This window comes from Chlorocebus sabaeus, chromosome 1 (genome assembly GCF_047675955.1).
Source record: "Chlorocebus sabaeus isolate Y175 chromosome 1, mChlSab1.0.hap1, whole genome shotgun sequence".
Lineage (NCBI taxonomy): Eukaryota > Metazoa > Chordata > Mammalia > Primates > Cercopithecidae > Chlorocebus > Chlorocebus sabaeus.
In genome coordinates, this window is record NC_132904.1 from 58,730,323 (window position 1) to 58,746,465 (window position 16,143).

A 16,143-nucleotide genomic window follows, 5' to 3' on the forward strand; every position below is an offset into this window, starting at 1 on the left:
TGAACGGAGTGGCAAAATAAAGGGACAAGTGTGAAATAATGAGTCATAAAATCTCAGCTGGACATAGAGAAGAAAAAATTATATTCCAAGGGTCTGGCTCCTGCCCTTGTTACTGCATTTGGAGATAGGGCCTTTAAAGAGGTAATTAAAGTTAAATAAGGTTATAAGGGTGGGGCTAGAACTGTTGTCATTACAAGATGGGGAAGAGATACCAGATATCTTCCCATCCACCATTTCCCTCATCCCCTCCCACCCCTTCCCCCTGCAAGCCACACACAGAGGAAAGACCATGTGAGGATGCTGTCTGTAGGCGGCCCTCACCAGAAATTGAATATGTTGGTACCTTGATCTAGGTTTTCTAGGCTCTAGAACTGTGAGAAAATAATTTCTGTTGTTTAAGTCATCTAGTCTGTGGTGTCTTGTTTTGGCAGCCTGAGCTGACTAATACATGCCCCTTTCTCCAACAGTTTCTCAGACTTCTCGCCATATTACTGTCATTACTTACTTTCTATCTTTTCTTTACTCTCACACCCAAACACTGGCTCTAGCTGGATGGTCATACTTGGCTTGAGGAGCCTCACATATCTTATATTTTCCTTGTGGATGCCATGTTTTCATTATCTTTGTATCTTGCTCATATTCTCCCCTCTAAGTAAATGCAGATGGGTATGGAAGGTGAGGGCTAGGAGATGGCATGTGTAGATTGATTTCAAGTTGTTTTGTAAAAGGGAAAATAAAAAACAAGAAATAGCTATAGTGAAGAAGGGAGGGGTGACAGAGGATGGAGGGGAAAGGAATGAAAATGCAGTGCTAAAAGGGTAGAACTCATTTCTTGAAATCATGAAATTACATCTATACTTCCTTTGCTAGAGATAAGCCAGCATTTTGGAGAGAATGAGATATCTCAGGGCAGGAAAATAGGGATGCTTTAGATCAGAGTAAGGAGGGGATTGCAAAGCCAATATGGGCAAAGTCATATGAAAGAGACTTGGACCCTTGTCCAGGAACAAGTCAGAAAACTAAGAGGTCAAGGAAGCACATGCAAGAGGTCCTGAAGTAGGGTTGGGCTCAGTCCTGAGGGACTCTGTCTTTCTAACTCAAGCCTTCACCTGCCAAGGTTGTTCGTTATTTGGTTTTAGTTTTGGTTTTGGTTTTTTAGAGGGGGATTTTGGGCCACCTAGCTTGACTCTTGTAGCTAGAACAATTTACTTTCCCTTTTGGGAAGTCTCAATCTCCCATGGTACTGCCTCATTGGCCCAAATGTGGGCACATGATCCTTCTTTGAATACTCTATATCATAACTGAGATAAGAGGGGAACATTTAAATAAAACTTCAGTAAATATTCATGGGAAACAACTGAAGAGAGCAGAACATAGTGCCTCATGCACAGTGCCAGATAAGCTGCTTTATAAGGTACTGCTTATTCTAGGTAGCTTGCAAGGTCCACAAAATAATCAGTGCTTTTAACCAGGAAACCCAGTGTTTACATTCCCAGTAGTATGAGGGTCATGTAATAGGCTCTGCCTCCAGCACTCCTGGTTCTGACGCATACACGTACAGCTAGGGTCTGGTGCTAGGAGAGAAATCAGCTACAGTTCAGTCTTTGGGGTGCCCAGCTTGCCCTTTTCTCCATTGGCTCAGCCCTCCCTCTGTGTCTGATTAGGCCACCTTCTCCTCATATCTTTCAAGGCCTTCTGTTCTCTGCATTTCTATGATGTGCAGACTTTCTTCTGTGCTGAGCTCCTGCCCACACATTCCCTGCCCATGCAGGAGGCCCTTCTCTTGGGATGATTAAACAGAGGGAGCCAGCTGAGAAGGCAGATGGGCTACAGCCAGAGCAGGCAGGGCTATTGAGCAGACAAAAGAAACCAGGACAAGGACTGGCCTTTCAGATGCTTGGGGCTTGTGTTGGGGAAGAGCAGAGGCACCCATTCAGGGGCTGACTCTGGCTGGATACTTGACTTCAGATGTAGACCCTCACGGGTAGGCCAAGAGAGGCCTAGATCTCCCAGGTCAGGGCCTCACTCAAAGGTTAAAAGAGCCAACAGAAGATCATTCTGAGAGAAGGCTTCCATGAACGCATATAAGCTAATAGCCTCTGGGACCCTGTCTGTTGGACATACTGGTGAAGAAAAGGCTGAGGACAACAGGCCAAGGTATGGGAACTGAAAAGGTGGAGACAGACACAGAGAGGGTTCATGTGAGCTAGTAATGAGAACCACAAAGACTTTTCAATCTGTGGGGAGGGCAGTCTGAATGTTCCCAGTCATTCATTCAGTGGTGCTGCCTGCGACAGGGCTGCTTTAGGCTCTGATTAGTACATCCTCTTCAGTAACATCTCTCAGCATTACCACTGGTATATTTCAGTCATTGTGACAAAAGCTTAAACAAGAGCAGTTGAGATCATAATTCCCCAACACTGTTGCCTGTCCCTAAGATTCCATTTCTCCCTGAGAAATTCTCCAAGGTTTTCAAGGCATTGCAATCCTAAAATCTGGGAGGGAGCTGGAAGGAAGGAAGGAGGAAGTGCCTTCTGCTCTCTGCTGGCCAGACCTGGTATTGCCTGCGTAACCTGGAGGCCCTGCCAGATGCCTGGAACAAATAGAGCAGGACAACCTGTGCCCAGGGCCCTCAAAGACACAGTAAGTGCTAGAGGGACACGAGTAATAGTCATAGCTACTGTTAATTATTATGAAATTATCACCTTCTAGGCACTAGTAGGCAGTTTACATTCATTATCTTGTTTAGATTTTTAAATCTTCAGCATTTCTCTAAACAACCCTGAAAGATTTTGAGGAAGAGGCTGAGAGTCCCCCAGCTAGGAAGTGATGTTTCAGAACTAAAATACAAGTCTGGTTGGCGCCTAATGCATGCTGTTTTCTATATATTGTACTTTAAGGCCAGCCTAACATTTGCCCTGACTTAGGTCATGGCTCTGATCCCAGCTCTAACCCAGCTTGACCACATCCTCTGATCCTAGCCTCAAGCCAAACTCCAGCTTAGCCCAAACTAGAATCCTCTCACCCTGCCTCCTGCTTCTGACTCCTAGTGTTTGCACCAGGAGTAAACACTCCACTGGATTGAAAGGCCCCTTTCCCTAGGAATCTGATTTCCTCCCAAGCTTGATACTTTATTTCCATCTGTCTTATGAGGCTAGCAGCCAAACCCCAAGAAAGAAAGGGTGGGGTGTGGTGGGTCTAAGAAGATTCTGTGGGAGCATAGCTAACTGGGAACACCAAGGAGGAGTCTACATCCCAAATCTTAGCCAGACTGGGGTTTCCTAAGGGTCATGACCCAAGGAAAGAAGTAAGTGAGGCCCCAGGTCCTGTAGGAGGGAACAGAGCTAAGCCTGAAGCACTGGGGCTCTCAGAAGGAAGGTCCTAGAACAGTCTTGACACCTCTATAGAAATCTAGCAGTGACTCTCCAACTCCTGCCCTCCTCTCACAGCTGTATTTTGTGCAGACCCTGCGGCTGGAATTGGGAGCTCTTATCCAGAGTAACTGATGGTCCTTTATCTTTGCTGGCAGGCAGCCTTGCCAGTGACTCACAAGCTTTCCCTGGCACAGCTGGCTTCTTCCCCCTGGTTACTGCAGTTACTACCCCTGACAGTCATTCTCAAGCAGGGAAGAGCTCGCTTGGCCCTGGCCTCAAATCAGGTGATTCCTTTCCTTATTTCGCTAAAAGAAACAATATGACAGACCTGGGCTTCATTCCTTGTGACTTAGGGACCCTGTGATATTGGGCAAGTTATCTAATCCCAGAATCTTGCTTTCCTCATTTCAAAATGGGGTAACAATGACATCTTTCTCATACAGTTGTAAGGATTGAGACAATGCACTTAACCCAGGATCTGGCATAAAGAAACTTCTCAATAAATCAGATCTAATATCTTTAGTGGCTCTGTGGGCTTCAGATTCCTGATCTGGAAAGATGAGCATCATCATCATCATCATAGTATTAATATAATAATTTAAATTTCCTCACACTGTTTTAAGAACCAAATCAGATAATACATGTAGAGCAGTTTGTGAATTATTCCACAATAGTGTGTAAAAAATTAGACGTTTGATTTTCTAAATCAGATAATTCTCATCTAAACTTTTAAATACTTACTTTATGAAAGATCTATCTATCTGTCTATCTATCTATCTATCTATCTATCTATCTATCTATCTATCTATCTATCTATCTACCTACCTACCTATCTGCCCACCTATCATTTAATTTCAATAGTTTTGGGGGTACAAGAGGTTTTTGGTTACATGGTTAAGTTCCTTAGTGGTGATTTCTCGTCACCTGCACTCGTCAGTGCACTCGTCACCTGAGCAGTGTACACTGTATCCAACATATAGTCTTTTATCCCTCACCCCCTCCCAACCTTCCCCTTGAGTCCCCAAAGTTGATTATATCACTTTTATGCATCCTCATAGTTTAGCTTCCACTTGTGAGAACATGCAATATTTAGTTTTCTATTCCTGAGTTATTTCATTTAGAATAATGGTCTTCAGCTCCATCCAAGCTGCCAAAGACATTATTTCATTCCTTTTTATGGCTGAGTAATTTTCCATAGTGTATACATACCACATTTTCTTTCTTTCTTTCTTTCTTTCTTTCTTTCTTTCTTTCTTTCTTTCTTTCTTTCTTTCTTTCTTTCTTTCTTTCTTTCTTTCTTTCTTTTCTTTTCTTTTCTTTTCTTTCTTTCTTTTTCTTTCTTTCTTTCTCTCTCTCTCTCTCTCTCTCTCTGTTTTTTTTCCTTTTTTTTTTTTTTTTTTGACAGAGTCTCCCTCTGTCGCCCAGGCTGGAGTGCAGTGGTGTGATCTTGGCTCACTGCAACCTCCACCTCCCAGGTTCAAGCTATTCTCTTGCCTCAGCCTCCCGAGTATCTTGGATTACAGGTGTGCCACCATGCCCAGCTATTTTTTTTTATTTTTAGTAGGGATGGGGTTTCACCATGTTGGCCAAGCTGGTCTCACACTCCTGGTCTCAAGTAATCTGTCCACCTCCACCTCCCAAAGAGTTGGGATTACAGCCGTAAGCCACCTTGCCTGGCCTTACATACTACATTTTCTTTATCCACTTATTGGTTGATGGGCATCTAGGTCGGTTCCATATCTTTGCAATTGTGAATTGTGCTGCTACAAACATGTGTGTGCATGTGTCTTTTTCATATAATGACTTATTTTCCTTTGGGTAGATACCCAGTAGTGAGATTGCTGGATCAAATGATAGTTCCACTTTCAGTTCTTTAAGGAATCTTCATACTGTTTTCACTATATGGGAGATTTAATCTCAGTTGTGTTTTGGGCTTTCTTCCCACTCTCTTTCCCAATTTAGGGCCTTACAAAAGTCTCTGGGGCTTTTATGTTGAACAGAACATCTGGGGCAGGGCCTCTGGTCTTTGGAGCATGCTGATAATGCTGGTATGTGCCTTGTTCAAGCTTGCACACTTCTAGGGTAATGCTGGTATGTGCCTTGTTCAAGCCTGCACACTTCTAGGGGGTGCTGCTCTGAGTCTCCAGTACCTGTTCTGGCATAGTGATCATTCTCCAGTTATTTCCAAAGACTTAACTCTTAGTGTTCCCTATTTTGGGCCCTCATAGAAAATGGAGTCTAGGCTGCTTTTTTCCTTAGAAATCCTGTGGTGGAATTCTGACTTCTATTATTTTGCCCTCTGATGTTATTCCCAGGATTATGGAAAAGGGACATTGAGAATGTAATTAAGTTAGTTAATAATCAGTTGATCTTAAAATACGGAGATTATTCTGGATTATTTAGGTGAACCTACTCTAATCGGATGAACCCTAAAAAGGAGAGATCTTTCTCAGCCTGGTAGTAGAGGGGGAAATGAGAGATTTGAAGAATGAGGAAGATTTAATATGCCTTTGTTGACTTGAAGATGAAGGGGCCATGTGTCAAGGAATCAGAGATCTTTGTCCTACAGTCAATGGAATTCTGCTAACAACTTGAATGAACTTGGAGGCAGATTCTTCCCTACAGTCTCCAGGTAACAGCCTAGTCCAACTGAAACCTTGATTTCAGCGTTGGGAGGCCCTGAACAGAGGTCTAGTTGACTGACACTGTGCTTGTATTTCTAACTTACAGAACTGTGAGAATAAATGGGTACTGGTTTAAGCTGCTAAATTTGTGGTAATATGTTATAGCAGCAGAAAAAAAAAAAAAAGTGCACACACACACAAAACAAACAAACAAAAAACCCCACAAAAACACAAAACAACAACAACAACAACAACAAAAACTCTCAAGAATCTCATTCCTTTCCCTTGTCTTAGGGAATCTCCCCTCCACAGAAGAAACTTCTGCTTCTTAAACTCTTCTTAAGCTCTCACAGACAACTGGGTACAATTTACCTCTAACTACATCATTTGTGAAATCCTAGGAGCCCTATTTTTCAAAAACAAAATCTTGGCTGAGCGTGGTGGCCCACACCTCTAATCCCAGCACTTTGAGAAGCAGAGTCAGGCAGATCTCTTGAGTCCAGGAGTTTGAGACCAGCCTGGGCAACATGGCAAAATGCTATCTCTGCAAAAAATACAAAAATTAATCAGGTGTGGTGGTGCACACCTGTGGTCCCAGCCACTTGGGAGGCTGTCGTGGGAGCATTGCTTGAGCCAGGGAGGTAGAGGTTGCAATGAGCCAAGATGGCACCACTGCACTACAGCCTGAGCAACAGAGTGAGATCTATCTCAAAAACAAAACAAAACAAAGAAAACCCCAAGACCCCCACAAAATCTCTGGCAAAAAGTTTCTGTTAATTTCTGCTTCTGATCCTGTAATTCAAAAAGCTTTAACTTTTAAGGGACAAAGATTTAGGTCCTTTCTTATGATGGGAGGAGGGATAAAATCAACAAAATCCAAATGAAAATTTTAATAAAATTTTTGGCCACATTTATAAGTGTATAGCCTAGTGCTTGATACACATTAGTTAATATTCTTTGGACTAAAAGAATTTATTTCTTAGTTACTCCAGGAACTTAAAATTGTGTTCACTTCTGTACATCCTGACCTAATTCTACTCAGCCTGTCCCAAATTGTCCAAATATTATCTTCAACAGGGTGAAAAAACCAATTCCACAACTAGAGGACCTCAGAAAGCAACTGATGCTATTCAAGGTGTCTTATGATACGGTGGCTCCACCATGAAGATTCTGATCTCCTCATCCTGGAATAGCAGAGGCAGAGCAAAATGGATAGCTGGCCCTTTGAGAGTTTTGTTTCTGCCACCATAAAATGCCAGATAACCAGTTATCACCCTGCTAGTGCTATAGACCAGAATTAGATGGCGTGGCAGAGGCCAACTGTTCTAAGAGAGCCTTCACTGGGGACAGGTGTGCACATTGTAATATGTCAGTGAAAAACTTGTTCTCAACTCCTTAAATCCATCAGATGCCACCCAAATGGCCTTTACTATGTACCCATCCATTCTAGTTCAAGACGATAGGAGGGCAGAGATGACAGAAAAACCTCTCAAGAAATTGACACACATCTTCCTCCAACATTTATCCTCTGTCTGCTTCAACTCTCTCTTCTTACCAAACATATATCTGGGTACTTACTAGGTATCAGGCACATCCCTGGGGACACAGAGATGAACAAGAAAAACCCAGTGTTGGCCTTGTAGATCTTATATTTTGTGCAGAAGACATATCACAAAAAACTATATATTTTAATATATATATATTTTATTTTTGATTTTATTTTAATATGATTTAAAGGTGATTACCTCATAATCTCTCCTGAGAGTACAGATACATCACTCAGTTATATCTATAGGTTAAATCCTGGATATATTTTAAACTACCACCTGGCACAGCTCAGACCTCAAGACTGGCCAGGCCCTGGAGGAGCTGCAATGGTGACTCAGGGTGAATCTGGTTCAGATGTGACTTCAGACTCCTCCCCATAGACCCTATGATACCTTTCCTGCCCCAAGTACAGACCTCCTTCCAAGTATACCAGACTCAACTCCAAAATTCCCAACACCCTCATCTCTAATTGCCTCTGACCGTAATATTCCACTGAACCTAGTCTCTACTCTCCCCTATGTTTTGGAATACTGTGCAAAGAAGAAGGGCTGGATTTCCACCAGCACCAACACCAGTTCCAACAACTGTCATGGTATGGCTGGGCCAGGTGAATGGTCCTGTTGGAACTATTTACCCTCTTTCTGTTGGGAGAATGGAACTATTCTTCTCTTGGAATCAGCCCTGAACACAGGGTAGCCCTGGATCTAGGCTCTAGGGTTGGCCAGAGGGAAGAAAAAGAAGAAGTATCTGCTCTGGCCCATTTAACTAGATGAAACCTCTCAGAGCTTATAAATCAAGAACATATGCTCTAGTGTGGGATGCAAAGGCCAGTGTGCATGGGCACTGTTACAGCAGTGTGATGTGAGAGCCTGCTTTGCCTAGGCTGAATATTGATTCTCTATTCTTAAGGTACCTCACCTCTGACTCTAACTCACTAGATACTACACAGTTCATGCTCATCACCTCTGAGACTCAGAATTCAGGCTTCAGACTTCAGAATTCAGACAGAATCCATCCCGGCCCACCATTGACTTTGCCTTTTCTTTCCAGCCCCATAAATGCTTAGGGAGGAGGCAAATACTTTATTGAAGTGCAACTTTCAGGGTATACTTGTGAATCGCCCATATGGGAAACATTCAAAAGACATCTTAGACCTAGAGGGCCCAGGGTGTGCTTTTGTGTTTTCACAAGTGTGTGCACACCTGTGAAGGGCATCTGTGTCTATTGGTGTATGACTGCCAGCATATGTGTGTTTAGGAGGTGCATGACTGAATGTGTATATATTATGTAGGTGTAAGATACATCAGTGCTTGTGAGAAAGCATGTGTGCTATGTGCTCTGAGAATGGAAATTCCAGAGCATTTTAGATGGAATGCACAGTCTTGGGGCCAACAGGTCTATGAGCAACTGTGTGTGTGTGTGTATTGGTGAGTGGGGGCTGAATGTACACTATACTCCTATGTCTCTAGCTGGGCATCTACAGACCAATTTGCTCCTATGTCTGTGATCCCACAGACAGGATGACAGAGTTGCAGCAATTAGGCTTTACTACAACTGGATTCACTAGGAGGTGGGAATCCTGGGGATAGGTATGGGGTCACTCTGGACCTGGGGGTCCCTCCTGTGTGGCCCTGCCCTCTTCATCTTTGGAAGTTCCCTCCCCAGGCTCACCCTCGTCATCAGCCTCAGCCAGGTCCTCAGGCATCGGCCACTCTTGAGTCTGCCACTCCAGCCGCTCAACGCGGTAAGCAATCTTAAGTGCGCTGGACTCCAGCTCAGCCAGGAGGCGAGCAAACTTCGTCTGTAGATCATCCAGCTGCTGGTCTAGGCCTCGTAGCCGGGACTCTGTGGCCTCCTGAAGGGCGATCTCAGCTGCCTCAGCATTCACGTCCAACTTGTTCATTTTCAGCAGGATCTCACGTCCCTTCCCTTCCATGACGGTCTGTGCCTGTGGATACTCGCTCAGCACCTCCTGCAGGTCCTCCTTGCTCAGGCAGAATAGGTCTGAATAACCTATGCTCTTGATGTTGGCTGTGCGGCGGTTCCCAGACATATTCCCTGTGGCCCATGGGCAGATGGAGGATAGTTAGCAGGAGGGTGAGAAGGTGGCATTTCACTCCTGAACCAGGGCCTTCACCTCCATATTTGTGCTTCTGAGCCTCTCCTTCTGCCTCATTAATTCTTTCATTTAGTAAAATACTGGGGACCAGGCTCTGTGCTGGGTGGGTATCAGTGACCTGCCTCAAATAATTCAGTCTAGAGGAGATACACTTATATTGGAATAGTTGCATAACAGTATGGCTGGTGCAGTGCAGACATATTCATCAGGTGTTGTGGAAAGGCAGGCAAAGAACCCCTACCAAACTATAAGGCAAGGAATTTAGGGAAGTCTGGAGGAAGGGATGTCCTAAGATATAATTTGAATATTTGTCCCTGCCCAAATCTCATGTGAAATGTAATCCCCAATGTTGGAGGTGGGACCTGGTGGGAGGTGATTGGATTATGGGGGCGGATCCTTCATGGCTTGATGCTATCCTTGAGATAGTGAGTCACGAGATCTGGTTGTTTTGGTTGTTTGAAAGTGTGGCACCTCCACCAACCCTTGCTCCTGCTCTCACCATGTGACATGCCTGCTCCCCCTTTGCCTTCTGCCACAATTATAAGCTTCTTGAAGCCTCCCTAAAAACTGAGCAAATGTCAGCACCATGCTTCCTGTAAATCCTGCAGAACTGTGAGTCAATTAAACCTCTTTTCTTTATAAATTATCCAGTTTCAGATATTTCTCTACAGAAATGCAAGAACAGTCTAATACACCTGAACTGAGTAGGAAGTAACTAGGGGGAGGAGGACAAGTCGGGGTAGGGCAATCTAGCCAGGAGGAGGAGCAGGAACAGAGGGAAGTGGGTAGAAAAGAGTCAGTTGGATGCATAAAATAGTAAGCAGCTCAGAGTGGGAGAAGTGCAGAGTGTGGGGAGGGTAGAGAGAGGGGAGATCTAGGTCACACTGGGTCTCATAAGCCATGACATGAAGTTCAGGCCTTATGCTGAGGGCAGTAGGAAACTATTGAAATATTTTAAGCAGGGAGCTGTGTGATATCCTCTGCAGTTTAGAAAGATGTTGGTGGAGAATGGGTGGGGAGATAGGTGAGGCTGAATATTGCAAAGTCTTACAGCTAGAAGGACCTTGGACAAGGGAAAGGGAGCTACTATTTGTTGAACACTTGCTGTATGCCAAGCATTGCACTGGATGTCTCACTCACATAGCTCGTTTATTCTCACAGGTAACTCTGGGTTTTTATTATTATCCTCATTGGATAGGTGATTAAACTGAGGCCTAAATAGGGAAATGACTTGTCCAAAGTCAAACAGACAGCATCTTACCACATACAGGATGTGGAGCCTGAGGGGATCATTGGAGGACAGATGTGAGGCTTTCAGAATCCCTGAGGGTAGAATTCTCATGCTGAGAGAGCCAGAGCACATCCAGCCTCTCAGTCTGTGACAGTGTGCTCACCCCATTTGTAGGATTTCCTGCTTGCACGACCTCATGCCTAATACCTGTGATTAGGCATAACAATTCCTACTGCACAGGGCTGATGAGAGGAAAAAGTAAGCCAGTATGTAGTACCTGGCTTGGCCTAGAGGTGATGGTCAGTAAATGGGAACTTCTTCTCTTCTACCTTTCTCTTTCCACTTGTCTGTAAAAAGGTTGTTCTTTCCACTCATCCCACATGTGTATACCTGTGAAACCTTGGGCAAATTACCCAACTTCACTGAGTTTGATTTCCTTATCTTTAAAATTGGGATAAGAATAGTACTTATCTTATAGAACTGTTGCAGGAATTTAATGAGTTAATATCATGTGAAGCACTTAGAACAGGGCATGCAGTAAGCAGGTAATAAATATTAGCTGTTATTATTATTATTATCTCTATCACTGTTCACTAGTCTATTGGTGCTTCAGGTGAATATCCACAGAGCAAGTCTACTCTCTCTTCCACGAACCCACCCTGTTCACTGGTCTTGGCTCAGCTTCTCAGGGAATGGATCCTCTATGTGTTGGTTTTCTCCTGAGCCATCTAGTGACTCAGAGAAGGGCCAGGTTTCCTCAATCAGAAGTTTAGGCCTGAAGTACTATCTGGTCCCAGCACTGGGCTCTGTTGTTCCCCCCTCCCCCCACCCTGTCCTCGTCCCTGGAACAAATACTGGGATACCCACCTTTGATGTTGATGATGCTGATCTCCCCAAAGTAGAGTCCTGCACCGAGCACAGCATACTGTGTGATACCATCATCCGCCACCACGGCCAGTTGACCCTCTCGGATGATGTACATCTCTCGGCCAATGTCCCCTCTGCGGCATACATATTCGCCTGGTGAGTAGGTCTGGGGCTGCAGCTTCAGCACCAGCTCCTCCAGCAGGCTGGCCTCACAGTTCTGAAAGATCTGCACCTGGCTCAGAATAGTCAGGTGCACAGACACAGCCACTTCTGCCCGCAGCCGCTCAGGCAAGTGCTGTAAGATGGCTACCTCATTGGTTATCTTCTTGTTGATCTGCAGGTGCTGATACCTGAGAGTAAGGACAGTGCCATTTCCTTACCAGCCCTTTGTATGTCTGCCTCCACCCCTTCCATCAGGGCTCAGCTCAGCTCTAGCCAAGAATCTCACCATACTGAGATCTAACAGGGGTCGTGGGAGTACCTGACAGTTGGATCATCTGTTTTCCAGGGCATAGACACCTCTACCACTTTGCATAACCCTTCACCTCCTCCTGTCAGGCTCTACCCTACTCACCAATCAGTGATGTCTTGTTCCACCCCTACCCTTAGCTACCTCAGCCACCAAGGTCCCCCTCCTCTCTGGAGACCCTCTGCTCTCCTTCCCCAACTTTGTGACACTTCCTTTTGTTCAGTCCACAGTATGGATCACCATAGGTAGTCAATGATCTTGTTGCTGACCATTCTCAGGGGGATTGCCTTTCTTCACCCACTCCTTCCAGAGTCTTCTGAGCCCTACCAGGCAGTGGCAGTTCCCATTCCATGCTCTCCATATTATCTTTTTTTAGGTATGAGCTCCTCTCCCTTTCAGTCTCTTACCCACCCGCTATCCCAAGTCCTGATTCCCTCAGTTGAAAGAAGTTTCCTCTTTCCAAGCCCCACCCAGCAAACCCACCGCTGAATGCTACATTTTGATTACCTTGCCTGGCTCACTAGGCACTAAGTACCCAGTCACCTCCCTCAGGTTCCATCAGGTAACCTGGTCCCTGTCCTGGTCGGGAACCCCGCCTTCTCACCAGTCAATAACTCGCCGTTCCAGCTTGTGGTTGACGTGCTGCAGCTTCATGTACTTCTTCACCAGCGCATGATCTGGGTAGAAAGCTGCATCTGCAGTGTTCATGTTGTAGATGACAGAACTCATGCTACCCATGATGGTGGCGAAACCCATGACGGCCAGCAGGAAGTCGCCCACCATGAAGAAGTACTCCTCCTCCCGGGCTGGCGGCGGTGTATCGCCCACTGTAGTCAGGATTAGCGTGGAGAAGTAAAAGCTGTAGAGGTACTGGCGCCGCAGGCGCTCAAAGCCAGGCTGCGCGGGGTCTGGGTACACCCATGTGTCACGCCCGAAGCCCAGATACCGGGATAGGGCAAAGTATAGGCAGCTGTTCCAATGGATGACGACAAAAATGTAAAGCATCAGTTTGGCAATGCGAAAGGCATTTGGGTACGCTGTGCGGGTCTCTGTGCGGTCGAAGGCCTCGAAGAGGCGGGGCGCGCGGAGAAAGCGGTTCAGCCTCAGGGTGGGTGTGTGCGGGCCCAGCCGCACGTAGACCACGTCTGTGGGCATCAGGGAAGCCAGGTCCAACAAGAAACTGCAGGTGCGAACGTAGCGACTCGAGATCCTACCCTTGTCCACCACCAGGATGCCCTGTTCCAAGAATCCTGGGGAGAGGTGGCGGGTAGGAAGGGGACCTGCTGTAGTCAAGCTTGGACTGAGCATAAGCTGCCCAGGGCAGGCCAGGGAGACTGTCTGAAGGACAGGGTGGAGCCGGGTATAACTCTGCTCTGGGGTTTCTGGGGTGAGCACTGGGATACTCTCAGGCCTAGAGGCACGCGAAGGTGCTAGTATGGCGGGGGGGGGGGGGTGCCTTTCTTGTTACTTCTTAAGTGGCTATCTTTAGGAAGGGAAGGTGGAACAAACGGTCATTCCTAGAAGCTCACTGACCTGTGTGGAAGCGCACCACAATGTCTAGTAGGTACAGCAGGTCACTCGTGTAGTCCAGCACCAACCAGGCCACCAGATAACCGTGCTGCAAGTCCGGGAAGCAGGCTCTGCAGGGAAAGGTTAATCATGATCGGATTAAGGGCACCCTCTGTGTGTGAGGCATCTCCCTAAGGCCCTCAACCCTCTGTCTCAGACCCTCCCATGGAAGTTGCTCCTCCTCCCTGCCCCACCAAGGGTCTGCCCTTCTCCTTGGCCTCTCTTTAGTCCTCTTTTTGGCTTCCAGCCCCTCCCTTAGCACCCCTGCCACACCTGCACACGAGGATGATGAGGTTATACATGACTGGGAAGACCATTGTGTTCAGCCACCAGTAGTAGTAATCCCCAGATGGGTCCAGGACAGGCAGCGACTTCCTGTAAGAAGGAAAGTCTTGCTTCATTTATTTACCAGGTATTCAAAGTTGTAGTTGTGACTGGGGTACCAAGAGGAATGAGGAGAGATCCCACACAAGGGACCAGGACTTCTCACCTGGTCTTGGATGGGGCTGGGGGACTGGACTCTGTTGTCTTCACTTTGGTGTCCTGGCTCATAGTTCTGTGGTCTGGTGCTGGGGTGTGAGATATTCACACCCTCTCTGCCTGTAGGGGACTTGGGAGTTGGGGGCTAGTGCCTGACTGCCTGAAGGAGGCTGCCCTTGGGCTCCTGCTGTGACTTCTTTGTCTTTGAGGCTCTTAGCAACACAGCCAGAGCTAGCGCTACTGAGTGCTAGAGTCTAGCTCTAGCACTCTGCCTGCCCAGCTAAACACCTCTAATAAGATCCCTGGAGAAGGTGGGGGTGCATGCCTCAGAGGGAAACTTGGGTCTTGTCTCTGTTTTCCTCCTCCCCTCTTTCCACAGCAACTGAGCTACATAGGTGTCCTCTGGGTCAGAAGACCTGAGTTTTAGTGTAGGATCAAACACTCTGTTTTATCTTTGTACATTCTCTGTTTGGGCCTCACTATTTATTTATTTAACAATTATTACTGAATGGCTCATCTATGTCAGGTGCTAAACTATTGTCCAGGGACAAAGAGATGTCTCTCACATGAGAAGTGAGCTCTATTTTTGTAACCTACATCCCACCCATATCTACCTCCACCTACATCTTTCCCCATCACACCACTATCATAGATAGTGCGATGGGGCCATCCTATGGTTCTTTTGTGTTCATTTCCTTCTTGTTACTTCTAGTACCTCATCCTACCAACTATTCCATGTGTTTTATGGTCCCTAATCTTTCAACTTTTCTCTTTTTGTGAACCTGCTTAAATATCTCCTACATCAAAACAAACAAAACACTATAAGTTCTCCCTCAACCTGATGTTCCTTTCACTGCTATCATCTTTCTCAGTCAACAAGTCAAAATCATAACACCCATAGGCAGGTGTTCTGTGTGCCAGGCCAATATTGTGCTAAGTACTAGGAATTGGAGATGAATAAGACACACTCTCACCTCTCCAGAAGCTCACAGTCTGCTAGGTGAAATAGTCAGGCCAGCAGGTAATTACACATTAGGTAATTAAACAGCAGCAGTCATTGCCAGGCTACTGATGAGTACTCTGTTAGGTGGATACACAGAAGGTTATTATAGTATCCATGAAGTGTCCCTACAGAGCCTGGGTTCTACAGGATGAATAGGAGTTGGGTACAGAGATGGGAGGATGAAGAGCACTAGAGGCAGAGTGCACAAAGTGGGCAAAGGCATAGAGATATCAAAAAGCATGGGTGACTGGGCAAACATCAATTGGCTTTTTTTAGATGGCCTAGTGGGTAGCGGTGAGAGATGAGGTTGAATGATAGACAGAGGCCAGCTCAGGAAGAGTTCTGTCAGCCATGTTATAAAGCTTGGATTTTACCTAATGGCAACAGAGAACCTGTGAAGAGTTTTGCACAGTTCAGTGATAAAATCAGGTTTGTGTTTTTGGAGTGTTTCTTAGAAGAAAAACCTGTGGTCCCTAATTAATTTTTGTAAAACTCTCTTTTCCCGTGGCTTCTTAATTTCTTTTTGAAAAGTGTTACGCTTGTTAAAATAAAAAGACAATATTCAAAATAATGCAACAAAATGAATAAAATCCTTTGTGATGCCATAATGTCTTAGTTTTCTGTTTATTTATTTTTAGTGTCTTTCATAAGCTCCTCTGTCTATTCCTTCTATGACGGTGTTTTTTTTTTCTTGGGATTCTGTTCTAGGCTTTCCACTTTTGCCATCCTCCTAACGCTGTCTGGTTGATGTCAGTCACCCACAGGACTTCCTTTCCCATACAGTGGCTCCCGAGAACTCTCCCTGAGCTGCGGTTTTCTATATGACTAACTGCTCACTGGATGTTCCTACTTGGATATC

The 16,143-nt window shown here is 45.6% G+C and overlaps 1 protein-coding gene across 1 annotated transcript; it reads right to left on the bottom strand.

Annotated features, from left to right (window-relative positions):
- Positions 1-7,816: 7,816 nt before the first annotated feature.
- CNGA4 (cyclic nucleotide gated channel subunit alpha 4) lies at positions 7,817-15,239 on the bottom strand. The gene is made up of 6 exons (XM_008009020.3): positions 14,292-15,239; positions 14,075-14,176; positions 13,766-13,872; positions 12,837-13,482; positions 11,764-12,113; positions 7,817-9,604 (listed from the first exon to the last, which is right to left on the bottom strand). The coding sequence occupies exons 1-6, from the start codon at positions 14,351-14,353 to the stop codon at positions 9,144-9,146; spliced, it is 1,728 nt and encodes a 575-aa protein (XP_008007211.2). The 5' UTR covers positions 14,354-15,239; the 3' UTR covers positions 7,817-9,143.
- Between the last annotated feature and the right edge of the window lie 904 nt (positions 15,240-16,143).